The following is a 27,992-nucleotide window of genomic DNA, read 5'->3' on the forward strand; positions in this document are numbered from 1 at the left end:
GTAACACGGGCTCACAGGCATCACCAATGTCAACGGGACAATTACCCACCTCCCACCCATTCCCCAGTATTTCTGTGATTTATGAAATTTATGCTATCTGTTCATTTCACTGAGTCTCCTTCTAGTTCCCCCACGACACCTGAGGAATTTTCATTCATCATCTTCATCTGAATGATTACAGGATCATCCTCGTTAATTACGAGAAAATGATTAAAATTATTGATGATTTATTCTGTCACGGGAATTTAAGATTACTCCTTCGCCTTTAGTCCATTGAAAAATAAAACTATTGTTGCTGAATTGGGTGAATTGAATTGTGAATGTATTGAATAAAAATTCATCATCAATTTATTGCAATGACGAGACAAGTTGCATTATTCAAAAGTATTATCGTGTTAATTACAATTGAAGTGGTTTTATTGGTCAATTAAATACAGTCACGTCTCCCATGAATTATTTATTTCATCAGGGAAATTGTGGATGTCACGTGCTTCGTGGATCCTTGAAAAACGGTTTTCTCACTGGTAGAGGACAATGTACGAGTCACTCCTTTCGCAATTTCAATCTATCAATTCAAATTGGATATCGAGAAAATAAATGAAGAAGGTGTGAAGGACGTGGACTTTCTCATGCGCTGAGAGAAAAACAAATACGTTATCAAACAAGTCTTGTATGGGCCAACAAAATCGCTAGTTGAAAATTGCCAAAAAAGAATTTGTTTGTCACTAAACGAATTGTCATGAAAGGGAAAAAACAGTCAACAGTCCTCTCCCATTTTCATTGTATATGGTAAAAAAATTATTTATTCACTAATTTATCCTTAACACACACAATTATCCTCAATTATCTCCAATTATTTCCTAATTATTTTTTAAATGATTCTGGATTGGTGGCGCATCCAGGGCACGTATGCAACGACTCGTGAATAAAAATTTCACAGTCAAGGCAGAACGTCTGGCTGCACTTATCACACGTGTAAACCTAGAACAAATAATCCAAAAATATCCTCAAAACAAAGAATAAAGGAGAAACGCGTCATTTGCATTTACAAATACTCTTATTCACTGGAATTGTACCTTCTTATCAGCCTCTGAAAAACGTCTCTGGCACCCATAGCAGTGGTTTGAGGTTTCCTGGATCGGAATTTCCTTGAAGGACTCAACGGGGAATAGGTAATGATAAGATCTCGCCAGATGCGGTGCGGAGACGAGAGTGAGTCCACAGGATTTACATTCAACTGGCAATTCGCAGTGTTTTGATAAACATTGGGGACACAAGTAGCCGGCAGACGTCAACTTGGCTGATTCGTCTGTACTTTCAGCATGACTGGGCAGAGAATTCAATGGAAACATTATTAATAATGAGTTGATGGTGGCAATGTCGATGAAAATAATATCTGCATACTATATACACTATACTATATTATATATAATATATTATAATATATTACATGATAGTATAGTGATAAAGAAAGAACACGTTAGGTGGAATAGATTGGCTTCAAAAAACGTTGCATTGGATTTTTTATTGAAGAGATCGGAATTTGATTCATAATAAATTAATATTGATCATGTCCATGATGGAAATAATATCAGCATAAAAAACTCCGAGAAATGTTGAGTGAGATATTTACCACATGCATACGCTCATGGCGGTGTCAGCTGGTGTGCTGTGAAGGGCGTGGTGAGGGAATCCCATCTTCACGAGGGCTGCCTCCAGCCTCATTGCAGCTGGGGGTGGGTCCACGTGGGCTTTCAGTTGCTCCAGGAAGTGCTTGTCGTCCAGGACTACTCCATGCTCACCACCGGTGCTAGTGGCCATTTTCCTGCAGACGTGGAGCTCCGCTGCTAGACCTATAACACTGCATCTCACTCCTTCGGTTTTCAAAGTCTGAGATAAAATTAGGAATTCGACACGTTAATTACCAATTCATTAATTTTAAGGTTTAAACAATTTCGGGGAGTTCATTATATTTTACATTAGGTATTTATGAATTAACATTGTTGTGAACCATTCCCTGGTAATAATAAAGATTGATAGGGTACCTGAATTGTCTCAGTAATGTCTCCAGGGTCGCAAGTTGTCAAGGACCCCATTATCACGAGGATTTCTCTGCTGGCGTGTGAAGGAAGGTTTTTTAGAGACTTCAGGGCCAACTCCAAGGAGTTCTGGAGAGAGGGCTCACCGGTAATGGAGGTGGACTGACTAAGACTCTGAATTTCCTGGAGAAAACGTGAAACAAAATGCAAAAATAATGATTTTTAAAGGAGAATAAAACGTTCTTCAAAATGAAAAAACACATACATTTAAGCTTGAAACAGTTAAAATATTTATTAATCTTGTTAATTAATACATCAACAAACTTAACCAATTAGCAATGCTTAAAGAATTTACTCTGCTACAAAATTGAAATTTTCACAAAAAAAAAATTCTCCCAAAGAACCAAATTTTCTTTTTTTTCGTTTCAAACTTTATTAATTATTCAACACTCCACTCACCTTCACATGTTTCTTCGAGTTTCCCGACAATTCACACAACTTCTCAGCCCTCTTATTCCTCGTGACAATGACCCCCAGTTGACTAATTGGATTTTGGTAGAAGAATTCATCAATGAAACACTCCAAGAGCTAAAAACAAAAAATGAAACCAAAAGACCAATTTTCAATCTGCAATTACTCAAGAACGGCAGAGTGAAATTTTCCTCTTTTTCTCTTATTTCCAAGATTTTTTTTCAAGCTTTAAAATAAGACATGGCTCGTCAAAATCGGTTCGTTGGGTCACGAGATATCGCTGATCAAAGAAAGTTCATTTCCTAGCACCTCTTAATTCGCCTTCATTACTTCATTTCTCCTTTCTAATAATTTTTTGTTTCCGAATGGAAGCGTTGTAATCGTTCAGATTCAAGTTTTGGTTTTTTTGTATTATATCGACCCATTATGATCCAAAAAGTGCGAAAATACAATTTTTAGTGTGTGGACAAGTCCCCACTCACCTTGATTGAGCACAGAAGCCTCGTAGGTTTCAGGTCCTGCATCCCCATGGCCTCCGAGGCGTCCAAAATAAGGAATAAATGCCTTATCATGCCCAGTCTGCTGCCTGCAGTCTTCTCCAGCTGTTTCTTTCTCTTGGCCTTGTGGATGATGTCGGCCACCGAGGCGTCCAAACCCCCATGGTCGTCCTCCTTGATCGCTTCCCTTCAACATAACCCCAAAACCCAAAACGAATCCTTGAAAAATCGAAAATTCCCTTTAAATTTCAATTGTCGTAATTTATCCTTTAAAAAGTAAATTCCTCACCATGTCTTCTCGTAACCTGTCTCCCAGCGGTACTCCTTGGGTCCCTCCTCGTCCCCCATGATCGATTATCGCTGAGGAACAAGTGATCGAACGCTGGAATGCACTGGAAACTGTCAACAAAAAATTCTAACCTCCAAATAAGACATCTCTGGAGGCAAGTCGAGTCTCAACAATCGAAAATAAATGAACAAATGCGGTCAACGGGTGGTTGTCACGGGTCTAGGGGCTGTTTGCCCTCTAGGGGTAGGGGTCAAGGGTGCCTGGAGGGCATTAATCGGTGGAAAATGCGGGATTCGGGAGCTGACGGAACCGGAGTACGAGAAACTGCCGTGCCGGATTGGTAAGTAACCCTTAATATTTATGAAAAAAAAAGTTTTGTATTTTTACAGATTCTTTAAAGAGAAAAATCCGTTCTTTTGTTTCTGAATCTGAGAGAAAGGGACAAATCTTTTGTAAAGACGTTAAATTCATTAATTTTTTTTCATTTTTTGTATAATTAATTGTTACTTAATTAATAATTACTTATTGAATAATTATTAATAATGAGTCGAATTAATTATTATTAATTGTTGTGTTAAGAGCACAACAATTAATTCATTATTTGTTGTTGATTAAATAATTGTTGTGCTTTTTGTGCTGTCAAATTCGATATTGTTTTTTTTCATTAATTGTTTATAATTATTCTCATTGCAAAAAGCATTGCAAAAGCTCTCAACTATTTTTAACATTTTAAGTTCGTGTGCGAGGCAAAAGAACAATAAACAATCAACTTTTTTGCACTAATTATTCATTTTTAGACATATATAATCGTTCTTCAATGCATGAGAACTCTCCCTCTAATCGCCCGCTATTTTAAAAACTCAGAGTAGTCTCCCCTTAAGCAACAAACTTCCCCTCCGTTCCACTTTGCCCCATCTCCCCATCAATAACTCCTCAAACATAATGTCAATAAAACCAACAAATCCTAGCTGCACTGGTGCCAAAGGGTTCGAGTCCCTCCGAACTAGACCTCGCGAAGAAGTTCACGACAAGTGAGCTCCGGACAATGTGTCCAGCCACAGCATACGCCCTTCTGGCTGCTGAAGAAGCCCTAAATGACGCCGACTGGCTGCCAGAAAACGAAACCGATAAAAGAGACACTGGTGTGGCCGTGGGCATCGGCATGATCGATCTAGCCGATGTCTGCACGACCTACGAAGCCCTGAAGAAGGGCTACAGCAAGGTCAGCCCTTACTTCATCCCCCGGATTCTTCCCAACATGGCTGCCGGTCAGATCAGCATCAAATACGGGTTCAGGGGGCCCAACCACGCGGTCTCGACGGCTTGCGCGACGGGGGCTCATGCCATTGGTAATTGTTTCCCGTCCTGTCGAAATTTTCATCAAGACCTTTAAAGGGCTTTTTCCCCAGAACGAAAGAAAAAGCCCTCACAGAAATTACGACATCATCATTACCCATTTTTTGTCCTCCCCTAAAAATGAAAAATGCCGCCTTCTAGGTGATGCTTACCGCTTCATCAGAGGTGGTGAAACCTCAGTGATGGTCTGTGGGGGTGCGGAGGCCTGCATCAGTCCCCTAGCCATTGCCGCCTTCTGTCGCCTCCGCGCCCTCTCCACAAATCGCAACAATTTCCCCCAGGAGGCATCACGTCCCTTCGATAAGGATCGCGACGGTTTTGTCATGGGTGAGGGTTCAGCGATTCTCGTCCTCGAGGAGCTCCAACACGCGCTCACTCGAGAGGCTCAAATTTACGGGGAAATCTTGGGGTACGGGATATCAGGGGATGCCGCACACCTCACAGCCCCATCCGAAGACGGAGTCGGGGCGATTCTGGCGATGGACAGGGCCATCAAGAGTGCGGGAATCGATCCCCTCGAGATTACCTACGTGAATGCTCATGCCACGTCGACTCCTCGAGGGGACACCATTGAATTGAAAGCTATTGAGACAGTTTTCGGCGAGCACAGCAAGAATGTCACGGTCTCCAGCACCAAGGGGGCGCATGGACATCTTCTGGGGGCTGCTGGCAACCTCGAAGCCCTTTTCACACTTCTAGCAATCAAGGAACATGTCTTCCCACCCACTTTGAATCTCTGGAATCTTGACTTCGAGGGACATCTCAAGTTTGTTCCCAATGAGACGAGAAAGTGGGAGGCAGGGGGTAGGAGAGTTGCATTGAAAAATGCATTTGGGTTTGGCGGGACCAATGCCTCCTTGTGCATTGCTGAATTTATGGATTAATTTTTTATTGTTGAGTAATTTTTATGAATAAATATTGTTGGTAATTTGGAAGTTTTATTGATTCTGATTGAAGCACTCATGTTTCTGTATATTCCTCTTGAAATTCTTTAAATGATTATTCTATAGCTGTAGTGTATTGCATATTTGTTATGGAAAATGCATTTGTATGTGTAAAATAACGAGTTTCGTTTGAAAAACGAATTTCCCTGGTTGATCCAGTCAGTAGTGACATGCTGGTCTCAAAGATAGACTGTCACCAGACATAGTCACTTCGTTCTTTTAACCATTGGTACAACCACCTGCAGCTCAATTGGCAGAGTAACAACCCAGCAATCTGAAGATGCAGATTTTCTTCAAAATATTCTTACTTACTTGTCAATAAAAACACAACTTGAAATTATTTTCTCAAGAAAATTTTATTCGAGCTCTCGCATTCTCAATTACAATGAAATTAGAAAATAAATTTCAATGATTCCTTCAATGAAAAAGAAGAAAAAAAATGTCTCCAACAATTATCCAAAATATACAACATCATCTCTAATGAATCCCCAAGTGGTAGAAATTAAATGTAAAAAAGTTTTCTTTCAGCATGAGAAAAAAAATGAATCATTTTGGAATGCCATTGCTGGATTTATAATGGCTACACAATATAGCGAAGCGTTTGCGTAGATTTTTCCTCAACTCCAGACGTTTTTCATGCACCTGACACACACGTGAATGGAATTCTTGAATTTCCTCGAGTGGAATGAGACTCTCATTACCCTCATCATCCGATAATGAGTCTTGAAGCATTTGCGTTAATGTTGGAGTGAATTTTTGTTCCCTAATTAATAATAGAGGTGAAATGGAATGATTCAATTTATCGTTTCCTAAATTATCTTGACAATCACCCTCGTGACCACAACAGCCCTCGGAGCAGGCGACCTCTGAGCCCTCAGGAGTACTCGGCATTGAGACACTACTTGCATTGTGCTCAGACGAATACCCACAGTCCTGGGAGGATTGAGAGGGCTCCGAAGACGCTCTGCTCCCGTTATCACTCAATTTGGAGAGTTTTATCCATTTTAGAAGCTCCTCGGTGCACTCCAAATCCTTTGGACACGTGCAGTTCTCGTCCTCTATGTGAACCTCAAGCTTCTTGGGATTTTTGGCACATGAATCTGGTATTTTCCTAGATTTCGAGGCTTTTGGTTTCTTCGGCGACTTCTTCGGTGGCACGCAGGTACGGGGTGGGTTATCTGGGATTTGTGGCTGAATTTTCTGAAAAAAAAAACAAAGAGCAAAGTTTCAGACTCCACAGCCTGAAGAATTCTCATAAACTTCGCTTGCAAACTCACCTTTTGGCTACAGGTTTCTGTACAATTACAATCAGGCTCTGGTATATTCTCCTTCTTCCCCAGTTCATCCTGAAAAAAAATATTGATGTTAATTATAAGGACGACGTGGAGAGACTCTCTAACCCCCGATATTCCTCACCTCCTCCTTCTCGATGACCTCTCCCTTCCTCTCCTTCTTCTTTCTCCTCTTCAGCCTCAGCTTCTCCTTCTTCTTCTCCTTGACGATCTCCTCCCTCGTCAGCTCCTCGTATAGTATCTCCAGCTGGGTGATCCCCTGTTTCACCTCGACCGCCATCTGAAAATTTCGAGAAAGAGCATCGATGGCAACAGCTGCGAATACCTTGCAGACAGTCTCCTCCTCTCTGAGTCTCCTGTGCACCCTGTGTAGTTTCTCAGCCACGCAGATTCCTAGGCACGTGAGGACCTCCTCCTGGGCGATCTCCAAGGTCTTGGCGTGTCTCTCGCGACCCATGACTTCTGGCTGGGCGCGTCCGATCAATGAGCTGATGTAGTCAGAATTCGTGGGGAGGTGAACGTGACTCTCTGGGACGCAGCGCTTTATCCCTGCGTAGAGGGCAGGTACGTAACCCTTGTCTCGGATGGTCTCGGGGTCCTTCGAGAGGAGGGACGACGCTAGGAGGACCTTTGTTCGACATTCCGAGCAGAAGCGGTGCTTCTTGAGGTATGTGTCCAGGGTTGTCTCTAGGGTTTCTTTCTCTACGACTGTTAGTTCCTGGCGACAGGGGGATTTCATAACGTCCCAGACTTCTCGCCAGGCCCCTGAGGGGGGACGGGTACGTTGGACCTCTAGCGAGTGCAAGACGCAACGACGAGATTTTTTGCTACGGGGCTGTTTCTCCAGGAGGGCGTTCAGACGAGAACTGCAAGGGATTTCAGGGGAATTCAGTTTTTTTATGGATTCGGGAGGATTTCAAGGGAGATTGTTTGAAGGGTACTTTTTATAAGATATGGTGCTTGAAAAAGAGAAAGAGAACTACAACAGTAGTATTAAATAAAATATGTATTGAGTCATTAATTATCGATGTTAATTGATTAGAGGGGAAAATGCCATTGAATATGGGAGCAGCGAAGGAGGTATCTTATATAAAGATTCGACTGGTCGACTCTCTATATAAGATACTTCGAGCCCCACGCGCTCAGGGATTACCCCCCACTCTCGGCACCTCCATCGCCTCCCGAACGTTTGACTGCTAGTGCTTTTTATAAGATACGCACGGCACCGGTCAATTTTTGACGAAAAAAGTGATCATATTAAGTCATCAATTATCGACGTCAATCCATTACACCTCAAAATCTCGTAAAAAAAGCGAGGTATCTTATATGATCAGTCAACTCTACATAAATGAAGCTGAAACTAGCGAAAGATTCGACACCAGAATATTTGTCTTGGGCAAATCTTGGGGTGTACAAATGTTTTTAAGTAATGTAAAAACTTCTTCGCACTTAAAAAACATTTGGAGATATAATTATTTGACTCTCCTACACTTAAATATCCCCTAAATTGAATTTTCCGCTGGCGAATGTTCTGCTGATTTCAGCTTCATTCCACAAAAGTCAATAATCTCCCGAAAAAATAAGTCTTCCGAAATCTCGTATCAAATCCTCTTCTTATCGAAATAATAGCAACTCACACCGGGTCAGCAGTGGAAAATTTTAATTGCCTTTTAATGATATCTTTACCTGTGCCCCTGAAGCATAGTACATAGTAACCGCGGTGACTCCAGCACTTCATCACTCAGGGTAATCATGCCGTCCTTGGTAACGATGAGTGGATCTAGCGCTTGATGACCGGAGGTCATGACGTCGTAGAAAAGCCGCTCCACACTTCGCCGACATCCGACGCAGGGCACCGCCTGCCTTAGAATGTCCAGCATGTCCTTGTGGGACACCTCGAAGGATCCCTTGATCTCATCCTTCGTGAGGATATTCAGTTTACGGGTGAATTCGTCCAGGTGCTTACCACGCACCAGGGGACTTTCGCAGATGTAACCAAGACTGCTCAAGTCCATGATCATCTGGATGTTGAATTATAACTTTTTTTTCGGGAGTGTTTTGGAATTCAAACGAAGTGGGAAAGATTATGGGGGAAAATGAAATTTATTTTTTTGTGACATCTGTGCGAGAAATAGAAAATAGAGAATAGGAAATAGAGAGCTGAGTTTTTGGGGAATAACTGGGAAGTGAAGGCGGATGGAAATTGTTCATGAGGATTTTTCGCTTTGAGTGGAATGAGAACTAGAAAACGAAGTTTTTTAGGATAATTTTGGTAGAATTACAACTTTTTTCGACAATATTTAGGAATTCAAACGAAATGAGAAAAAATTGTCGGGAAAAATTAATGAAATTGATTTTTTTTCGTGGCATCCACGTGAGAAATGGAGAAGTTTTTGAGGAATTGTGATTTTCTTTAATGTTAAATTTTTATTTCCAACAAAATATTCCAAAATACGAATTTTCTCATGAGACTTATGTCACCATTTTTTGTAAAAAAAAAAAAAAAAAAAAATTAAACAAAATTACGATTCCCAACAGTCTAAAAAATATCACTAAAAATTCCAATAAGTTCTTCATCAATTCCCGAAAGTATGAAAAACCCTCAATACTCCAATTACCCCAAAATTACTTTAAAAAAATTTGGAAAAAGTCATGATTACCAAAACCCTTGAGACCGTATTCCTCAAAATTGAAAAATAAATTTAAATCTCAAAAGTAAATGATGAAATTTGCTTCAAGAACTCGCGGTTATTTCCTACGTAATTTCAAACGAGCCTTTAACAAAAAACCAATAAAAATTTTATTTACAACAAAAATAACCCAAACTACGGCTGTAAAAAAAATAATGAAAATCAAATAAAACAACGTAAACGAAAAATACGATGAAAAATCCAATAAATTTTTCATCAATTCCCAAAGTCTCGAAAATTCTAAATCAGCTTCAACAAACAATATCCTCCCAACAATTTCCAATTCCCCCGAATTGAGGTTATGTCCCCCCATGAATACCGTTAGAACCTCTCGCCACGATCCACCATTGACATAAAAAAAAATCCAACAAATTCCACAAAAATCACAACCCAATACTCACCGTCAACTGATGATCAACAATCAGCGGCATTTGTCGTTTCTTGAGATTGACCGGCTGGTCCGTACGCCAAATATCGATGAGTTTCGCCATTGTCGAGCAATTACCCCGGAATATTACCCCCAGATAAATTTCGTTCAATCAATTCCCCAAGAACAATTGTTCCCCAATAACACGTAGAATAATTTCAAGACCCTCCCAATTCCCTCGACTCCCGTTATCTCACGAAATTAATGTTTGATCGAGTGGAAATTCAACGAGGATATGGTCACTACAGTATACGTTGCACGTCTGCCATTTGCAACCGAAGCGACAGCCTCTCTATTGCTCACTTCCGCCCTTTTACCCCCACTCTGATGGGATAACTCCCACCCTTGGGCTTGTTTACGTTTTCGTGAAGGTGATTTCAGGATTTTTTTTCAAGTGTGGAGAAAGCGGTGGGTTCAGGGGAAAATCATAAGGAGGAGGGGTTGAAAAAGGTTCAAAAGGTTTTTTTTTGTAAATTTTTGTTCTTGTGATTTTCAAGGGAACTGATTTTTCATGGAAAAACAACTATTTTATCCAACTGACAATTCAATTCCAAAATTTTTGGTAACTTATTTTTTAAGGTGAGGGTCAAAGACCCTCAAGGCCCTTATCAAGGGTCATATGACCCTTGACGTCAATAAGGATCGTATCACCCTCAAGACCCTTATTAAGGATTGTTTGATCATCAAGCCCCTATCAAGGGCCTTTTGAAAAAGTCTAGAAGGGTCAAACTCACCCTACACGTCAGTAAGGGTCATTTGATCCTCAAAACCCTTATCAAGGGTCACTTGACCCTCACGTCAATAACAACACTCTTATTAAGGATCTCCTCATTAAGGCTCGTTTGATCATAAAAGCCTTTATCAAGGGCCTTCGGCCCTTAAAAAAAGTCTAGAATACGTCAAATGAAAAACTTGAGTCAAGGGTCACATTAACCCCACTCGTCAATAAGGGTCGTTTGATCCCCAAGGCCCTGCTCAAGGATCAAACGACCCTCAAGGCCATGTATTGCCGATCTGATCCTCAATTTAAAAAAAAGTAAAACAGACGAACGAAAAAATTCTCTAAAAATTTTTATTGCGAATAAAAACAATCACTTGAATCTTCAAAAAAAAAAACGGCAATCAGTTCTGCCACAGTCGCAGGACCTTATCCTTCCCTCCAGAAGCCACCCTGAGGCCGTCTGGGGACCAGTCAACCGCGTAGACCTCGTCAGCGTGTCCCGGCAAGTCCTCCGCAAGTTTTTTCGTTTTCATGCTCCAGACTTTGAGAGTTGAGTCCGAGGAGCCTGAAACGAGGAGTCTGGAGTCTGCACTCCAGGCGATGGAGTAGACCGCCTGGACATGTCCTCTCAGTGATGTTATGAATCTTCCGTTGGAGGCCTCCCACAACTTGATGGATTTGTCGAATGACGCTGAGGCGATTACTCTGCCGTCCGGGGAGAACTTGACATCATTTATCAGCTGTTGATGACCCGTCATCCTGGCGATGGGCTTTTTCTCCTTCTCTGGGGCCCAGAGGAAGAGGGTGAAGTCGTCGGAGCCTGAGACTAGGCGCTCCTCTCCCACTGCCTCGTACCGCCTCAGGGCCAGAGCCTCGGGGTCCTCTGAGGGGGCTGTGAGGTCGAAGGGACCGGTCCTCAGGACGTAGTCCACGTTCAGGGCTAGCGTGTTCACCCAGTGGGCGTGACCTTGTAGAATCCTGCAGAGGATCCCCTGGGAATTGATGAGAATCGTGGGTTGAGGTTTACGGGGGGTTTTGGGGAGGAGTAACTCGGCAATGGGTGGTTTTAGGGAGAAATGTGATAAGCGATTTTTTGGAGAGAATTTTCTCAGCTATGAAAAACGTTTAGAGAGATTTTGTTATAGAATCACTCGTTTTCCGTATTTCCTCTCTATCGGACTTATTTCTTAATTTCTATTAAAAACGCTCTTTGAAAATGTTCAGTTTTTTTTTCTACTTTTTTTGATTGTACAATCATAATTTTTAGGGGCTCCTACGTGACGTAAAATCCCATGGAAAATGTGATATATTTTACATTATGAAGATGGAAAAACAATCGAGATAACTGGGCCTTCAATAAAAAAATTCTCCTTACGTCTTCTGCCCTCCAGACTCTGATGCTCCTGTCCTGTGAGCCGGAGTAGATGAGGCCTCTCCCACCCCACCTGACACACGTGACACTCTTCGTGTGTCCGGCCAAGACCCTCGTAGTCTGGCACAATTTCGTGTCCCAGATCCTCAGATCCGAGTCCTTGGAGGCACTCACGAGGTACCTGCACTCCTTACTCCTGTGGTAAGGCTCCCAGCTGATGGACGTCACCCACATTTTGTGTCCAGTCATGGTCTTGCCAATCTGGGAGCCCGTCAGGGGGTCCCACTGGATTATAGAGCCATTCTTGCAGGCTGACACGAGTTTCGTGCCACAGGGGGACCACGAGATGCAGAGGACCCAGTGCTTGTGTCCTGTGCAGGTGAAGTGAGGTGTCTGGGTGTTGATGTCCCAGAATCTGACTGTTGTGTCACCAGAACCACTCGCTAAGTGCCGTCCGTCTGGGGAAAAGGCGACGGAGATGACTGCCTCCTTGTGACCTGGAATTTGTAGAAATGGGTTTTGTTTATTGGGGCTTATCGCAGAGAGGAGTGGGTGTAGGGGAAAATGTCACAAGAGCTTTTTTGGAGCTGAATAAATTTCCAACAAAAATGGCCTTTGGCGTTTTCCTCTAAACTCACTCATCATCGAGATAATTATTTTCTCAAGAACCCACGAAAACTCATTTTCCTCGTTCATCCCGAATTCCATCTGTTCCTTTTTTGCGTTCATCCCGAAAACAATAAAAACATTTTAAAATATCATTATTACCCTCGATGGATCCTGTACACCTGGTCACAGCCCTGACCTTGAAGACAGCTTGTGGCTGGTAAATAATGTCGACGACGTTCTCACTTGTAGAGAAGTTTTTCCCCAGGTTCTCTCCAAGAGTCCCAGTGACTTCCACGTCGTTAACGAAGAATGCGAGGGGAACTGGGTCATCCTGACCCAACAGTGCGTTGCAGATCAGCTGGAGCTTGTCGACCCCCACGTCCAGGGGAAGATCTAGAAGGCCTCCTGGTAGCTCCTCTCCTGTGTCTGATTTCAGCCGAGACAGAACTGTCCTCTTGTCCTCTTTCGACTCTTCCTCGTCTTCCAATTTTCTTTTATTCATATTTTTTGTTCAATTCAATTAGTTAGAAAATAAATAGAGATTGGCTTCGTTAGTAATCCCCAGAGGCTGATCTAAAACAATATTTATCAAATTAGATGATTACATATGGCGGAGACATTAGAGAAGAAGAAAATAAATCAATTTCTTGGAATTTCAAAGGAGTTTTTTTCTTTTCTAGTTTTTTAAAGAAATTTCTTCATTTTGTTTCTGATAAATATCTAGAAATCTAATGGAAATGGCGAAATTTTTGTTAAGAACTTTTTTGTAGAAAATTCTCAGAGCTACAAACAAGGTTTTCATAAAAATTTCTCTATCTCTCTTCAGTTTTGAGATATTCAACAAAAACTGAACAAGAAAAAAGTTCGACTTTCAATGTTTCTGTTGATTTCAGTTTTATTCTCGCTAAACTTCGTAAAATCTCTAGAAAATGGAAAGACTTTATGAAATTTTTTTTTTGGAACCTCTGGAATTCTTAATTTTCAAAAATAGAAAAAAAATAATTTTCTCATTCCCCTTCTCTCTCTCTTGTGAATTCTAGGTTAGATCTTAAATATCCGCCACTCCCGCCGCAAAAACCTTCGGGTTCCTCTGAAAACTCACCAACAACCACTCCAAACACTCCTCCACACCTCCCCAAACCCTCAAAACAAAATCAAATCCCCAAAAACTTGGATTTTCCCTTTTCACTCTCACACTTTGACACTAAACAATGACCACGTGGGTTTCCGCCAAACTTTTCGGAGCATTCCCCTCAAAAGCCACCGCGCGGCACACGGGGGGGAAGCTGGGGAACGTCAGCTGATGCCTCCCCGCCACCGAAAAAATTAAAAACCCCAAAGATTTCAAAGAAAAATCCGGAAAAACTACAATTTCTTTGGAAATTTTATACATGTTTTCCTATTATTCATCAATTATTTTACGAAAATGTGAATATATTTATGGAATTGTCCAGTTGGAGCATTATTTTGTATCTACGGGGGGTGGGGGTAATTATTCTGTTTTCTTGTGGAAGAGAGGAGAATAATAAATCCCATAAAATAGAAAGTAAAAATAAATTCTTAAGAAATTTAGAGAAGCAACAGAAAAATAAAAAATCGGTTTTGAGGCGATTTTTCTTCAATTTCAATAAAATTTCATAAATTTTGTCTTAAATTCTCTAGAATGAGTAATAATCAGCTGACAATGAAGGATAAACACCCCAAAATAAAAAAATGAAGAAAAGTTCTTGAGAAGCTCTGAGGAAAAACCTAAATGATAAAAAAAAAATGATTTCTATGCATTTTTCCTCATATCCACAACTTTCATCATTTTTTCATGAAATCTGGAGTTTGTGGAGATGCCCCCAGGTGGCGTCGAGCGTTCACCGCCAATAATCGAGCACCTGGGGGCATTATTCGTGGGAAAAAACCTCGGCGTCGTGCGTTGAGACCGTCGAGTCCAACAAATAATTAATTAATCCCTCGTAAATTCACCCGTTTTTTTATTTTCGATACTTTTTCGGAGTTTCTGGGGGTTAATTTGCTGTTGGAACGGTTGTTTGGGGCTCTAGGGGTTGGGACAATGTGGGAGAGTTCTCAGGACGTCTAGAGGAACAAAAAAAACGTTGGGGTGAATTTTTTTTCAGTCGAGAAATGTCTGGTGAGGGTCAAGGGAACAGCAGTCCAAGTCTTCTGGGTAATCTCAGGAATTTCAGGTTTCAGAAGAAGAACGTCAAGAAATTAATCATGTGTGAGTATTTTTTATTAATTTTTTTTCAAGTCTTTGTTCTCCATTTTTGCGACAGGACAATGTATTGAGAGATCGAACACAATTCTGCGTTTATTTATTTTATTTTTTTGTTAATTCAGAGTTATGTCTAGGGGAGGGCGACCCTGAGGGTCTGAGAAACATTTTTACGGAGAACAATTTTTTTTTTAGAGAAAGTCTTTTTTTATGCATTTCTCTATTTTTATGATTAAAGACAATTTTGTGGAGAGACTAAAGACAATTCTTCATTTATTTATTCATTTTTTTTCGGTTTTTGGTGCAGCTGATGACGACAGCAATCTGACGAGTCCTGAGCTTCTCCCGAGGAGGAAGTGTGTTAACAGGATTGTGGACAGTGATGAGGAGACCTCGGAGGGACCCCCGAAGATCGTCGGGGGAGAGAGCGATGCTGAGGATGTGGAGAGGGAGAGGAAGATGAAGTACCTGAGTGGAGAGTATCCAGACATTGAGTCTTCGGTGAGGATGGGCTTGAGAAAGAGTTTGGGATGGAAGGATTTGGGTTGGGGAGGGAATGTGAGAGGTTTTTGTCGCGAATTTTAAAAGCTACAAAAAAGGTTTGGAGACATTTTTACGTAGGACCACTAGTTTTCGAGGTATTTGGAGAAACCGTAAATGAAAAATACAAAACAGGTCTGTTTGAGGGGTCCCGGAGATTTTTGGATTTGGCCGAATTACTCGACCGCGAATTTATGGAGATTCAGCTTCGTTTCGAACAAGGTCTTTTAACATTTTCTCCCAGAACCCCTCGTCTACGAGATAAATCCAAATTCAGTAGCAAAGCGATAAACTGGGTCAAGTCAATTTTGACTATCGGCCAGTTTTTGACGAATATCTCGGAATCTAAAGGAGATAGAAAAATTTTCATCACAACATTTTTGTAGAGCCAATTGAGGGCTATAAAAAAGGTCATGAGAAAAATTTCGTCATCTCTTAGATTCCGAGATATTCATCAATCAAAATTCTCCCCAAATTATCAATTAACAATTCTTCCCTCCAGAAAATCCGAGAAGTTCTGACGGACTCCAATTGGAACACAGAGGAAGCCCAATCAGCCCTGAAATCGTTGAAGAAGCGTCCCCTGAAGAAGTCCAAGAACTCGAGCAAGAAGAAACGTCGAAAAAGGGAGGACGACGAGGAGGAGACCAACATTGACTCGGACGAGGCGACCTACACCACCAAAGTATTCGACAGCGACGAGGACTCGGACGCAGAGATCTCCAACGACTTGACTGGCGACAAAAAAGCCGTTCTGGGCTTCATGCAGACTGGGAGGATGGCGGAGCTGCTGCTGATGCCCCACTGCTCCCAGAAGAAGGCACAAGCCATCATCGACGCCAGACCCTTCGAGAACTGGAGGGATCTCGTCGAGAAATTCCAGACGAGCAAGTACCTGGACACTGAACTCCTGAACTCGGCGCAGAGTCTTCTGGCCACTAGGAGTGTCGTGGAGGCCCTGATGAAGAAGTGCCTCCGTCTGTCTGGTAATTTACCACTGAACCCATTGATCATCTCCATAAAGTATAATGATGAAGACAAGTGTGACAATATTTTTGCTGCCAAATGGAAGCATTGCAATCCTTCAATTTTCACATTCTCTAATTTTTATTGGAAATGACGTAGAATAGTCTGAAACGTAAAAATACGAATTCCCGGTGGTCAATTTTCAGAAAATATTTTTGGGCAAATATTGACGCAATTACCGTTGACTCTTTATATAAGATACTTGTCTTATTCAATGAAATTTTTATACTGTCCTCTTTCCCTGTATTTCGAGCACTACAAGCCCAAGCCCCTCAGACCCTCAGAATCCCTCCCTCAAACAATAAGTATCTTATACAGAGAGTGCCTCCTCCACCCGGAAAAGTCTCACCAAGTCCCCTTCACCCTTCCAGCGAACATGGAGAAGGCAGTATCGGCCGGCTCCCACATGATACCCACCCAGCCCTCGAGCCTCTCCCCCGAGCTGACCCTGGCCCCCTACCAGATGGTGGGCCTCAACTGGCTGGCAGTAATGCACTCCCAGAACGTCAACGGCATCCTCGCCGACGAGATGGGCCTCGGCAAGACCGTCCAGATAATCGCGTTCCTCACGTACCTCAAGGAGACCTCTCCCTCGCCCCCCGATGGTCCCCACCTCATCGTCGTCCCCAGCTCAACCATGGAGAATTGGTCCAACGAGCTCTCCCGCTGGTCGCCCTCCCTCAACGTTGTCCAGTACTACGGCTCCCAGGACGAGAGAAAATGCATGCGCATGGGCTGGAGAAACGGCGACCTGGACGACGTCGACATCCTCCTGACGACTTACAACCTCGTCTCGTCAACCCCAGAGGAGCGCCGACTCTTCCGGGTCCTTCCCATCGAGTACGTCATCTTCGATGAGGCGCACATGCTGAAGAACATGTCGACAATTCGTTACGAAAATCTCGTGAGGATCAATGCCAAGCACCGGGTGCTCCTCACAGGGACTCCCCTCCAGAACAATCTCCTGGAGCTCATATCCCTCCTCATCTTCGTGATGCCCTCGATATTTGCGGGCAAGCAGAACGACCTGAAGAGCCTCTTCGCGAAGAATCCGAAGCTCCAGAGTGAGAGGGACAGCGAGGAGCTGCCACTCTTCGAGCAGGAGCAGGTGAAAAATGCGAAGCAGATCATGAGACCCTTCGTCCTGAGGAGGCTGAAGTCAGAGGTCCTGAGGGATCTGCCGACCAAGACTGAGGCAATCGTCAGGTGCCCCATGATCAAGAAGCAGAAGGAGCTTTATCAGAAGTTTATCAGGGAGTTCTCGGAGGAGGCCGGCAGCTCTGCCGAGGTCAATGGGGTTGGGATGATGATGCAGCTGAGGAAGCTCGCTAATCATCCGGTTTTGATCAGGGATTATTATGATGAGGATAAGGTGGAGGTGATCTCCAAGAGGCTGGCCAAGGATCCGACCTACAAGCAGACGAATCCACAGTTTATTTTTGAGGATCTTGTTTGGATGAGTGATTACCAGATTGCTGAGCTCACGAGGGTTCACAGGTGAGCGCGCGTGGGGGTGGGTGACGATGGAGAGGTGACACATTTAAGTTGAAACTTTTGGGTATTTATTATGATATGTAAAGGGTTTAAGGGTTTAAGAATTCAGAGTTGACTCTGGGTTTGATTCATCAGGGTTTTGAGTTGACCTACAGAATTTGACCCTCAATTTTGAAACCTATAATTTCATTTTTACCAATTGGTCGTTGACCCATAGGTTTCAGCCCTCAGGTTGGCCTACATTATTTTACCCCTACGAATTGACCCTCAATTTAACCCATAACATTTTACTTATAGGAATTGACTCTCAATTTAAGTCAGAAGAATTGACCCTGAATTTTGAAGAATACGATTTTCAGTTATTAATATGTTTGACCCGTTGGAATTGACTCTCAGTTCAACCCATTCACCATCCATTCGATCCATTCGATTTGATCTATACAACGTAATTAATACGTAGTCAACCTCAGGTTGACCTATACAAATTCTGAGGGTCAACTCTTATGGGTGAAATTGAGTCAACTTCAGGGTCAAATCCTATGAGTTAACCATCAGTTTCCAGTCAACCCAAAAATCCCCATAATTTTTCACACAGGTGTCTTGGAGGGTTCGCCTTACCCCAGGAGATCATTCCAGAGTCTGGCAAACTGAAGATGCTGGATGAGCACCTGCCCAAGTTGAAGGCCGAAGGACACCGAGTTTTAATCTTCAGCCAGTTTACAATGGTGCTGGATTACCTGGAGGAGTACCTGACGATGAGGGGACATGTGTTCTTGAGATTGGATGGGCAGACACCTGTGGTCGAGAGGCAGGATCTCATCGATGAATTCACGAATGATGAGGGGATCTTTGTGTTTTTATTGAGCACCAAGGCTGGAGGGCTGGGAATCAATCTGACTGCGGCCGATACTGTGATCATTCATGATATCGATTTTAATCCGTATAATGATAAGCAGGCAGAGGACAGGTGTCATCGAGTTGGGCAGACCAAGTGAGTTTTATTGAATTAATTTTTAAATCTATCCTTTAATTGATAATTTTATTTTTTTCTTCATTTCATTCTTTTTTTTATTGATTTATGCAGTTGAGAGAATTATGAAAGGAAGAAAATCATTATGCAGATGATTTTCTTGTTTGATTCCTATGAAATTTTGAAATTGTGAATTTCTTAATTTTTTTTATTATGCTCAGGGATTAATTTTGGGTTTTTGTTGTTAATAGACCAGTGAATATCATTCGATTATTGTCAGAGGGCACGATAGAGGAGGGAATGTACGAAGTTGCTCAACAGAAGCTGCATTTGGAGCAGCAAATCACTGGGAATGAAGGTAAAATTATCAATAAATAATTTTTTTTTAAACAGAGTTGTTAAATATCCCATTAGCTTGGTAATTAATGGTTCTATGAAAAAAAGATCATGAGACATTTTCCCCTGGAAATTTAATTCTCAACAAAAAAAATATTCTGACATTTTCTCGTAAAACCACTCGATGTCAAGATAATTGCAAAAATAGCGAAGAAGAATTGTAGTGTTAGATTTTTTGTTCACTCGAATTGATTTTAATTCATTTACTTTTCAGAGAATGAAAATACGGATAAGAAAAGTATATTAAAACTGCTCAAACAAACACTGGGGCTGGACCCACACAATAAATCAGTGTCTCTGTCACCATCGAAGACACCAACAAAATCACAAAATGGATTTGATGGCGAATTTTAGTAGACAATTTATTCCTATTTTTTTAATATTCCTTTTTTTAGATAAAATTCAAGCAGCTCTCACTATTTATGTACTAATTTAATCAGCCGATAATTTATGATTCTGCATAATTCTTTCAAAAAAATATTGAAAGATAAAAAAATAACACGTAGAACAGAAAATGGTGTCAACACTTTTGCATTTTTCTATGATTTTCAGTTGATATTTTAGGTTCATTTCTATTGTAAATTGACGTATATGGTGGAAGTGTAAACAGCATTGTCATGCAAAATTGGAGATTTTTTAGGAATGCAATAAACATTAAATCGCAGCAATTTATTTCTCCTCTATTGTTTTTAAACTCAGGTAATTATGGATTTAATTGGATTGATGGGAATCAACATGTGATGAAATAATTTTTTCGTTTTATTATTCATGAACAATGAATAAATATCCATTTTCAACTCATCTGAAGGAGAAAACATGCTGTTGTTAGGAATCCCTCTATATAATAACTTTGTAAATTAAGACAACGCAAAAATTTTCAGTTGACGAGGGTCATCTCCTATATAAACTACCATGATCATTTATGAAAAGCCCTGTCCGAGGAATATTTATAAGTATGAACAAGCACAAGAGAGTGATTGTATTCACAGGAAATTCAATGATTTGAACTGCATTTTCCTTTTATTCAAAATTTTCTCCTCCTGCTCGCTTCGCTTTCTTCAGAGGAGGCTAATGATTTTTTCCATTAATCTACCTCGAATTTTATAATCATGTTTCGAATAAATAAATTCTTAAAAAACGAATGCGTTGGTTGCAGCTTTTTGTAAATACTAAAAATCTCGATTTGTCAAAGGAGCTACATCATTCTATTCTCCATCAATTTTTTTTCTATGTAATATGAACACCTAAACATACCAGAGAAGATTAAGGGGGGGGGCACAGCCCCCTAGTAATAACAATAATAAAATTCTGACTTTTCGAAACGCTAGCTCCAGGGGAATTTCAGGGGAAAATTGTAAAAAATCAATTGTTCACCAACAATACCCCCATCCATCAACAATCACCAATCTCTATTAATTTTCCCATTTATTCACCTGAATTAACATAAGAAATTGAAAAAAATGGAAACAATTTCCATCGAATACAAAAGAACTTAAATTAAATGAAGAGGAATTCACATTGGATGTGGCGATGAGTCTATAAATTGCCTAGTGGCATCCTTTATCACAGGACAGGATAATAAGTATCCAATAAAAGAAACAACTTATTAATATTCAATAAAAGAAAGTTATTAAAGAGGCACTTGGCCACGAAAACAGAGATTCGTCCTCTCAATTCCTTTTCAAGGAAATACATTCCTTTGGGCTTCGTCTTAGGCACTGGATGGTCATCTCAATGATATAAAAAATTTTTGTTATTTAATCAACGTAAATTTGATATTAAACTCTCCTTTTTTTTATTAATTTTCTTTTTTATTTTGAGTTTAAGGCACTTGGAGGGGCTCATCTCCAGGGCTTTCGGACAGCACCAGCACTTGTACTTCTTTTTATACCTCTATCTGAAAATGAGACGATTTTGAAACAATAATTTTTAATTAATTTTATGATGAATTCAAGGATAAAACGAGGGAGAAACTAAATTCACTCAACTTAAGTTTTAGTTTTAGTTGAATATCTCTGAATATAATGGAGATACGACTTTTGTGATCAGGAACTTTTTTGCAGAGTAAAATGAGAGCTACAAAAAATGTCCAGATGACAAAGGTCGTATCTGCACTGGATTTCGAGATATTCTCAAAAAACAGTAGCTAAAATCGAATTTGTAATGTTTTTTCATCAATTTAGCGCTTTAGAAATGCTTACAGACAATTCCTGGTGATTTTTTATCTCGATTATTCGATGTCCACGTCTGACATCTAGTTCTGGAGGTGCTCTGAGCCTCTGGCAGTTGAAAAATTCCCAATCTGTATCAGAAATAATTGATAAGTAGGCGAAGTAAGGCTTGAAAAATGGAAAAATGAGGCTTCTGTACTCTTTTAATTTCTTCCTGGCTAGTGTCCGCTGTGTGGCGAATGACATTGACGACCTGGCGGAGGAGGGACGCTCCGTCCTTGCCTTCTTAATCTGTCTGTCGTGAGCTATAATTTCCATTCTCTTGGATGGACTCTGTGAAAATAATTCAACGATATTCATCGATGCAGCGTCACACTGCAGCTGCAAACGCTTGTGAAAATTCAACTCTGCGAGTTCTAGTGGTGCATCTACTGTCAATTTCAACATACAGTGGAGTGCCTCTCGGTAAGTGTTTTTCAGTGATATTATTTGCTCTGTTTTCATCATTCTACGAACCAGAAAGCCACGAGCATACGCATTTATCACTGTCGCTGCTTGTATCTGGAATGAAAATAATGTTCTGGTTTTTTCATGTTGATTATCTCGAGAATGAGTGGTTTTACGTGAAAATAGCAAAAAAGACATTTTCGTCGAAAATTTCCTAATCTACACTGAGAGAAAAACAAACATATTGTCAAACAAGTCTTGTTTGGGCCAGCAAAATGGCTAGTTGAAAATTGCCAAAAAAGAATTTCTTTGGTTCGAATTTGAAAGTCTCAAACATGGATCATTTTTCTGCTTTCGACAGCAACGAGATATTTGGCTCAAGAGGCGGATAATTCACGCCAGACGGTGACTTTTAAGGATGAAAATATCTCATATAGAGGAAAATTTATCCAACTTTTATCTAAATTTATTTAAGTAAGACTTTTTTGAGAGCGTTGTGTAGACAAAGTTTTTGTGTCATTTTCTCTTAGGACCACTCGTTACCGAAATATATGTACAATTACTTTCTCACACCTCATTAAATGTCTAATTATCTCGATGCCGAGTGGATTTAGGGGAAAATGCCAGACATTTTTGTTGGAAATTTATTCCGCTGCAAAAAAGGTCTTTTGATATTTTCTGCTAGAACTCCTCGTCTCTGAGATAAGTCGCCAGCGAATGAAAAATTGAAAACCCAGATAAAAAGAAATTTGTCCTCACATGTCTCGGATCATGAAGACCCCCATTGACCACGGGTATCCTCCTCGTCTGCACCTCCAACGGGAACAGCTGTCTGCTGACACCCCTCATCTTCCCCTCAGGACTACCCTCCAGCCCGCTTTCCCCCAAATTAATGCTCATGCTTCCGTCTGAGTCAAACGAACTCGAGAATTCCTCGTTCTTCCAATCCTTCTTCCTCTCCCTCTCCCCCGCCCCCAACACCTGACCATCTCCCACTCTCACCCCCTCCCTCTGGCCATCACCCAGCCCCTCTCCCACCCTCTTAACCAATTCCATAATAGATATTCCCGGAAATGTCTTGTCAATCTGCTCCAAGAGCATCAGCTGCTGCTTCTCAAACGCCTCTTGCATGAACGCCTGCTCCCTCTGCTGACGCTCAATCAAATCCGCCATCTGCCTGTCGTGAGTCCTCTGAATCTCCCGGAAGACCCCCAAAAGTCGCTCAGACGTGCCCGCCTCGAAGTCATTAATATCGAGACTCTTCGTCATCCTCTCGTCAGGTTCAGCAGTCGATATATCGTTCGATGAGTTCAAAAGATCCCCCAGGGATCCCCCCAACTTCTTCTCCTCGAAGTAGAATTCTTTCGACCCGACCCTTCGATTCTCTAGATCGAAGTTTCGATTCTGCGAAAAATTGCGATTGATCGTTTCGAAATTTTTCGGGGTCGATTCTTTTTGCAAATCAATGTCTACATTTTGATTTTTTGACTTGGAATCTCGAATCGGCATCACGATATCTCTATTTGATGATCGATTTTTTGGTGAATTTAGATTTTCGTCAGCGATATTTCGATTCTGGCCGGTGAAATTTCGATTTTGGTTATCGAAATTCTTCTCACTGACTTTAACCTCTTGAATCTTCTCAGAATATGAATCCCTCCTCCTTAAATTTCGATTTTGTCCCTCTAAATTCCCATTCACCTCGTACAATCCCTGACTCCTCTCCAGATATCGACTCCTCTCTCCCAGATTTCGATTTTGCTCATTGAGATATCGATTCTTCACTTCATTACTGGACTTGGAGCGTTCTAGAGGCCCTCTGAACGTTTTCTTCCGACTCTCCCTGGAGGATTGAATGTCAATGGACTCGAGAGAGCCGTTGACCCTCCGAGGGTGCTTTCCCGCCCCTCCAACCCCATTTTTCAAGGCATTCTGACACGTCCAGGTGCTTTTGGCGTCATTCAACTTAAAATCTCTCCGCTTCTGTTGACCTGAGGGGACGTATTCAGGTCTATTAACCTCGATATGAGCGAGAAGCATCGGAGAGGGTGTGTCCAGGGTGTAGGAGCCCTGTCTCACGAGCTTCCTGGGCTCCTCCTGGGGATTCTGAATACTCGATGACGATTTGGACTTCTTCAGGGGCTGGGGCTCTAGACTTATCGGGATTATGTCCAGGGACGTGGGGATTCGGGGCTTCGAGGCCTCTGAGGAGCCCTCGGAGGTGTCAGAGGGGTTCACCAGGTACCTATTCAAGTCTGTGGACTTTGTCAAGGTCGTCTCGTCGTCCGAGAGGGTCTCCTCGGTTTTCGACCAGGCTTTAGAGGACTTTCGCGAGATTCGGGGGGTCGAGACGGTTTTCAATGTGTCGGGGGAACCCTCGGGGGTCAAACGCTGACGGGAGAGCTTCTCCTCGACGGAGAGGGCTAGTTGCTTGTAGTACGACATCTCCGAGCGCAACTCCTCGGTCATCTTTTGGGGAAGGGGTGAAGAAAATTAGATTTTCTTTTTTTTACTGCAGTTTTTGGGGAATATCTCGGAATCTAGGGGAGATAGGGGGATTTTTGTGAAGAAACTTTCTGCAGGGAATTTCAAGGGCTACAAGAAAGGTTCAGATGAAAATTTTCGTGTCTCCAGTGGATTTGGAGATATATGGAAAAATCCCATTCGCAAACAAAGTGAATTTGTTTGAAAGAGAGGAAAAATGATGAGTTTTCAATCGTCAATATCTCGGGATCAGTAGAGTGAAATTCCAGAGTTTAAAATGATATCTGACTCCCAGGTCCCAGGTCTCAAAATATATGTTTGTTTGATCGTTACCCTCAAGATCCCGAAGTATTTCAAGCCCCCGAGAGATCTCTATCGTCATTAACATCAATTGCCAAGCCCTCCCCCTCGTAAAATCAATCCTCAGACCCCAGAAACTCGTCCAATCCTCTGAATTACAGATTTAACCCCTTTAAAAAATCGACAAAAAATCGTACTCACCAAGGGCGGGAGTATCGGCACCCCCCGTATCCTGATACAGCTCGTGTACTCCATATTTCTCTTTCCAAACTCTCTCTAAATCCCAAAAACCACCAGTCACCAGCGCTCTAACCAATTTCCATGCTTTCTACCTCATCCCAAGAAATTTTCGCTCATCACTGATTCCAAAAGGTCTCGTTAATCCCCAACAAATCACTTCAGCTGTGAAAATCCACGATTTCTAGGTTAAGAATAACAAACAAGCATCATCACAAACCCACAAAATCCGAGATTGACCCTGGAATAAGTGGAAAACGTCCCCCCGACCTCTAGACCTCGATTTCGTCCCTAAAACAGGATTTTGTGCTGAGGGATGGCATTTTGCTCGTTATTATGGCATCCATGAGAATTTGAACAAAAAATTAAATTTGAATATCCGAATAACATAGTTGCCATAATTATGGCAAGGTTGGCAACACAGTTTTGCTCTAAAGATACAGCAGAATAAAACTTTTTAAAAATAGCTAGACCTCGATCTCGCGATCTTTTTCCACAACTCGAGGTACAAAGTCTCGAAACAACGTCTCAACTTCACGGTTTGACCCTTAAAAACCCTCGATGCGCGTAAAAAAATCTGCAATTGAAGCAGAAAATCACGAATTGTTGATGAAAATGATTCTGTCATTGAGAGAATAACTAGAAGATTCTAGTTGTTTCGGTGACCGAGGGGTTATATATAAGTCCTGCGCAGTCTCTCGTGCGCAGCATTATTTTTTTGACAACAGAAGAGAACAGAAGTGTCAAAAGACATTGTCTGAAAGGACAGTTGTTGTTGTGTTTGGAAGTGGTTGTTGACAAAATTATTGAGTACTTCGCTGGGTTGAACATGAATTTGGATTATGATCCTTCGATTCAGACTTTTGAGAGGTTCTGTGAGTGCCAGAGGGCTTGCGCTTGTGGACAGGGAACAGGTGAGACTATTTTTTGAGAAGAATTTCGATGGGTTTTGGAGGTTTAAATCATCTTTTTGGGTTTATTTTGGTGTTTTGGTGGTGGATTTTCTGGGGGTTTTTGGTTATTTGTTATGAGTTTTGGGTGATTGTTGTTGATGATTATGGTTTATGGTGTATTGTTGATGATTTTCAGTTGGTTTTTTGGGGAAGGGGAATGGAAGTTGATGATTTATGTAATTTTTTGGATTTATTCCAAATATTCCTCATTCTCATTCTCTCTTCAGTGATTTTTTATTTGATTTTCAGAGCACGAATGGTCGTGGGATGAAACCCTAGTGACGAGCACTGCTGAATTATCAGAACACAATTTAGAGGTCAAGTTTCATCCGGGGTACAGCAATGGAACTGCTGCTGTCAGGGGGAATCAGATGCTGGACAAAGACCGGCATCACTATTGGGAGATCAAGATGCTGACTCCCATTTATGGGACTGATGTGGTAAATATTGATCTATTGACGACAATTAATACTCTTTATTTGCATTTTTTTAGGAATACTTCATGAGTTTTGCTCATTTTTCGAGTGACTTTTGGGAAAAATCTCCAGTGTTTTTTTTTAGAAACCCTTGACATTTTCCTCCTGTCAATTGAAATTATTACTTAATTATAAATATGAAAATAAAGATTTTCTATGAACATGAAAAGACAATTGAAAAAAATTGAGAGAGGATTTTTTTTTCTCTGAGATTCTCTAGACATTTTTCCCTAAACTCGACTTAGAAAATAACGAAAACTACTACTGAATTATTCCTTCAACCAAAATTAAAATGAAAAAAGTTGATAAAACCAAAAAAAATGTCAAGAAGGTTTTTTTTTATTTCTCGAAATTTTCTCTTGAATCTACTCAGGAAAAATGCAAAAGAAAAACGAAAAAACAATTGAGTAAAAATGGAAAAATGAAATGGATTCTTTTAAATTTTCAATAAAAATGAAAAAAATGTCAAGAGAAAAAAATTTCTTTGAGAATGTCTTGTTATTTTCCCTTAAAAATGCCATTGAGAAGGCAAACTGATGCTGTATCCATTCAGATGGTTGGTGTAGGTACAGAGAAAGCCCAGCTGGATGTGGGTGCTAAATTCTGCTCCCTCCTGGGGATGACGAAGGACTCCTGGGGCTTCTCCTACAAGGGTAGAATCCAGCATGCAGGTGAGTCTCGTAGCTACGCGACGCGCTTCGGCCAGGGGAGCATTGTGGGGGTCCACCTGGACTCGTGGAGGGGAACCCTTCAGTTCTTCCTGAACCGCAAACCCCTGGGGATCGCCTTCACTGGACTGAGGGGACACGAGCTGTACCCCATGGTCTCCTCGACAGCAGCCAAGAGCTCCGTCAGGATCACCCACAGCTGCTCAGTCCCAGCTTCACTTCAGATGGGATGTCTTGCCATTCTGCGCCCTTTCCAGAAATCTTACCTCAATGCAGCCTTTCCTGGGCTCAAGTACCTCACCCAGAGCATCTTTGCTGACGTTCTCAGAATTAATAGAGGTATGCAATTATTCAATAATATGTAGAATTTTTCGACCGTGAATTTCAATTAATGGGGAGTTTTTTTTCGGCCTGACGGTCATAAATTATACGATTTCGATTGAAAATCTTTTAAAGAAATTTCCCCAATTAAACATTAGAATGAACTTTGTGAAAACAGTCAGATGTCTCTTCTTTTAAAATTATTTATTCAATTTTCCTCCTGCAGATGACGATGATGAAGATGAATACGAGTTCCCTGAAGAGTACCTAATCCTGGATGATTTTGACTTCGCTCTCGTGGGCTATGGTAGGAGGAAAAAGAAACGTCTTGTTGCATCTCCAGCGAGAGAACCTCTAGAATTCTCTCCATGATAGTAAATTCAGAAATTAATTTTTTCAATTCTTCATTTGGCAGTTATATGTCTTATTTTATTCGATTTTTTTTATTACAAACTCCGCACTTCTTGAGAAGTCTCACATTATTCAAAATTTATGAATTAATTGTAAAATACTGATTTTATTCGCTGAGACTATCATGACTGGGTATTAATAAACCGAGATGAATCATTCTATGCTAT

General features: G+C 41.2%; 7 protein-coding genes across 9 annotated transcripts; 3 read left to right on the forward strand and 4 right to left on the reverse strand.

The window, feature by feature from the left end:
• Nucleotides 1-106: 106 nt before the first annotated feature.
• On the reverse strand, nt 107-3,619 carry LOC107044606 (general transcription factor IIH subunit 2). 3 transcript variants are annotated; one of them, XM_015266548.2, is made up of 8 exons: nt 3,297-3,619; nt 2,993-3,194; nt 2,499-2,627; nt 2,046-2,222; nt 1,634-1,890; nt 1,077-1,326; nt 832-981; nt 107-167 (listed from the first exon to the last, which is right to left on the reverse strand). In XM_015266548.2, the coding sequence occupies exons 1-7, from the start codon at nt 3,353-3,355 to the stop codon at nt 865-867; spliced, it is 1,191 nt and encodes a 396-aa protein (XP_015122034.1). In that variant the 5' UTR covers nt 3,356-3,619; the 3' UTR covers nt 107-167; nt 832-864. The 3 variants fall into 3 exon arrangements, with proteins under 3 accessions (XP_015122034.1, XP_015122033.1, XP_015122035.1); XM_015266547.2 differs by lacking the exon at nt 107-167 and having other exon boundaries at nt 775-981; XM_015266549.2 differs by lacking the exon at nt 107-167 and having other exon boundaries at nt 775-981; nt 2,993-3,226.
• On the forward strand, nt 3,328-5,587 carry LOC107044605 (3-oxoacyl-[acyl-carrier-protein] synthase, mitochondrial). Its single transcript, XM_015266546.2, has 3 exons — nt 3,328-3,636; nt 4,265-4,645; nt 4,794-5,587. The coding sequence occupies exons 1-3, from the start codon at nt 3,480-3,482 to the stop codon at nt 5,534-5,536; spliced, it is 1,281 nt and encodes a 426-aa protein (XP_015122032.1). The 5' UTR covers nt 3,328-3,479; the 3' UTR covers nt 5,537-5,587.
• Nucleotides 5,588-5,933: 346 nt separating this feature from the next.
• Nucleotides 5,934-10,291, reverse strand: LOC107044548 (gametogenetin-binding protein 2-like). Its single transcript, XM_015266466.1, has 5 exons — nt 9,980-10,291; nt 8,575-8,909; nt 7,013-7,754; nt 6,874-6,942; nt 5,934-6,796 (listed from the first exon to the last, which is right to left on the reverse strand). Exons 1-5 carry the CDS (start codon nt 10,067-10,069, stop codon nt 6,143-6,145), a joined length of 1,890 nt encoding a protein of 629 aa, XP_015121952.1. The 5' UTR covers nt 10,070-10,291; the 3' UTR covers nt 5,934-6,142.
• An 814-nt stretch (nt 10,292-11,105) lies between these two features.
• On the reverse strand, nt 11,106-13,953 carry LOC107044568 (notchless protein homolog 1). The gene is made up of 4 exons (XM_015266495.1): nt 13,810-13,953; nt 12,867-13,280; nt 12,102-12,595; nt 11,106-11,718 (listed from the first exon to the last, which is right to left on the reverse strand). Exons 2-4 carry the CDS (start codon nt 13,207-13,209, stop codon nt 11,128-11,130), a joined length of 1,428 nt encoding a protein of 475 aa, XP_015121981.1. The 5' UTR covers nt 13,210-13,280; nt 13,810-13,953; the 3' UTR covers nt 11,106-11,127.
• Nucleotides 13,954-14,561: 608 nt separating this feature from the next.
• LOC107044547 (SWI/SNF-related matrix-associated actin-dependent regulator of chromatin subfamily A containing DEAD/H box 1 homolog) lies at nt 14,562-20,029 on the forward strand. The gene is made up of 7 exons (XM_015266465.1): nt 14,562-14,937; nt 15,239-15,432; nt 15,974-16,457; nt 16,869-17,994; nt 18,587-18,982; nt 19,213-19,319; nt 19,572-20,029. The coding sequence occupies exons 1-7, from the start codon at nt 14,841-14,843 to the stop codon at nt 19,709-19,711; spliced, it is 2,544 nt and encodes an 847-aa protein (XP_015121951.1). The 5' UTR covers nt 14,562-14,840; the 3' UTR covers nt 19,712-20,029.
• Nucleotides 20,030-20,763: 734 nt separating this feature from the next.
• On the reverse strand, nt 20,764-25,247 carry LOC107044560. The gene is made up of 6 exons (XM_015266485.2): nt 24,961-25,247; nt 23,003-24,444; nt 22,735-22,936; nt 21,728-22,089; nt 21,559-21,659; nt 20,764-21,254 (listed from the first exon to the last, which is right to left on the reverse strand). Exons 1-6 carry the CDS (start codon nt 25,012-25,014, stop codon nt 21,199-21,201), a joined length of 2,217 nt encoding a protein of 738 aa, XP_015121971.1. The 5' UTR covers nt 25,015-25,247; the 3' UTR covers nt 20,764-21,198.
• Nucleotides 25,248-25,444: 197 nt separating this feature from the next.
• LOC107044549 (SPRY domain-containing SOCS box protein 3) lies at nt 25,445-27,991 on the forward strand. Its single transcript, XM_015266467.1, has 4 exons — nt 25,445-25,910; nt 26,199-26,389; nt 26,979-27,432; nt 27,641-27,991. The coding sequence occupies exons 1-4, from the start codon at nt 25,826-25,828 to the stop codon at nt 27,784-27,786; spliced, it is 876 nt and encodes a 291-aa protein (XP_015121953.1). The 5' UTR covers nt 25,445-25,825; the 3' UTR covers nt 27,787-27,991.
• The last annotated feature ends 1 nt before the right edge of the window (nt 27,992 follows it).

The sequence above is a fragment of the Diachasma alloeum genome, unplaced genomic scaffold (genome assembly GCF_001412515.2).
Source record: "Diachasma alloeum isolate Michigan unplaced genomic scaffold, Dall2.0 Dall_scaffold_00760, whole genome shotgun sequence".
Classification (NCBI taxonomy): domain Eukaryota; kingdom Metazoa; phylum Arthropoda; class Insecta; order Hymenoptera; family Braconidae; genus Diachasma; species Diachasma alloeum.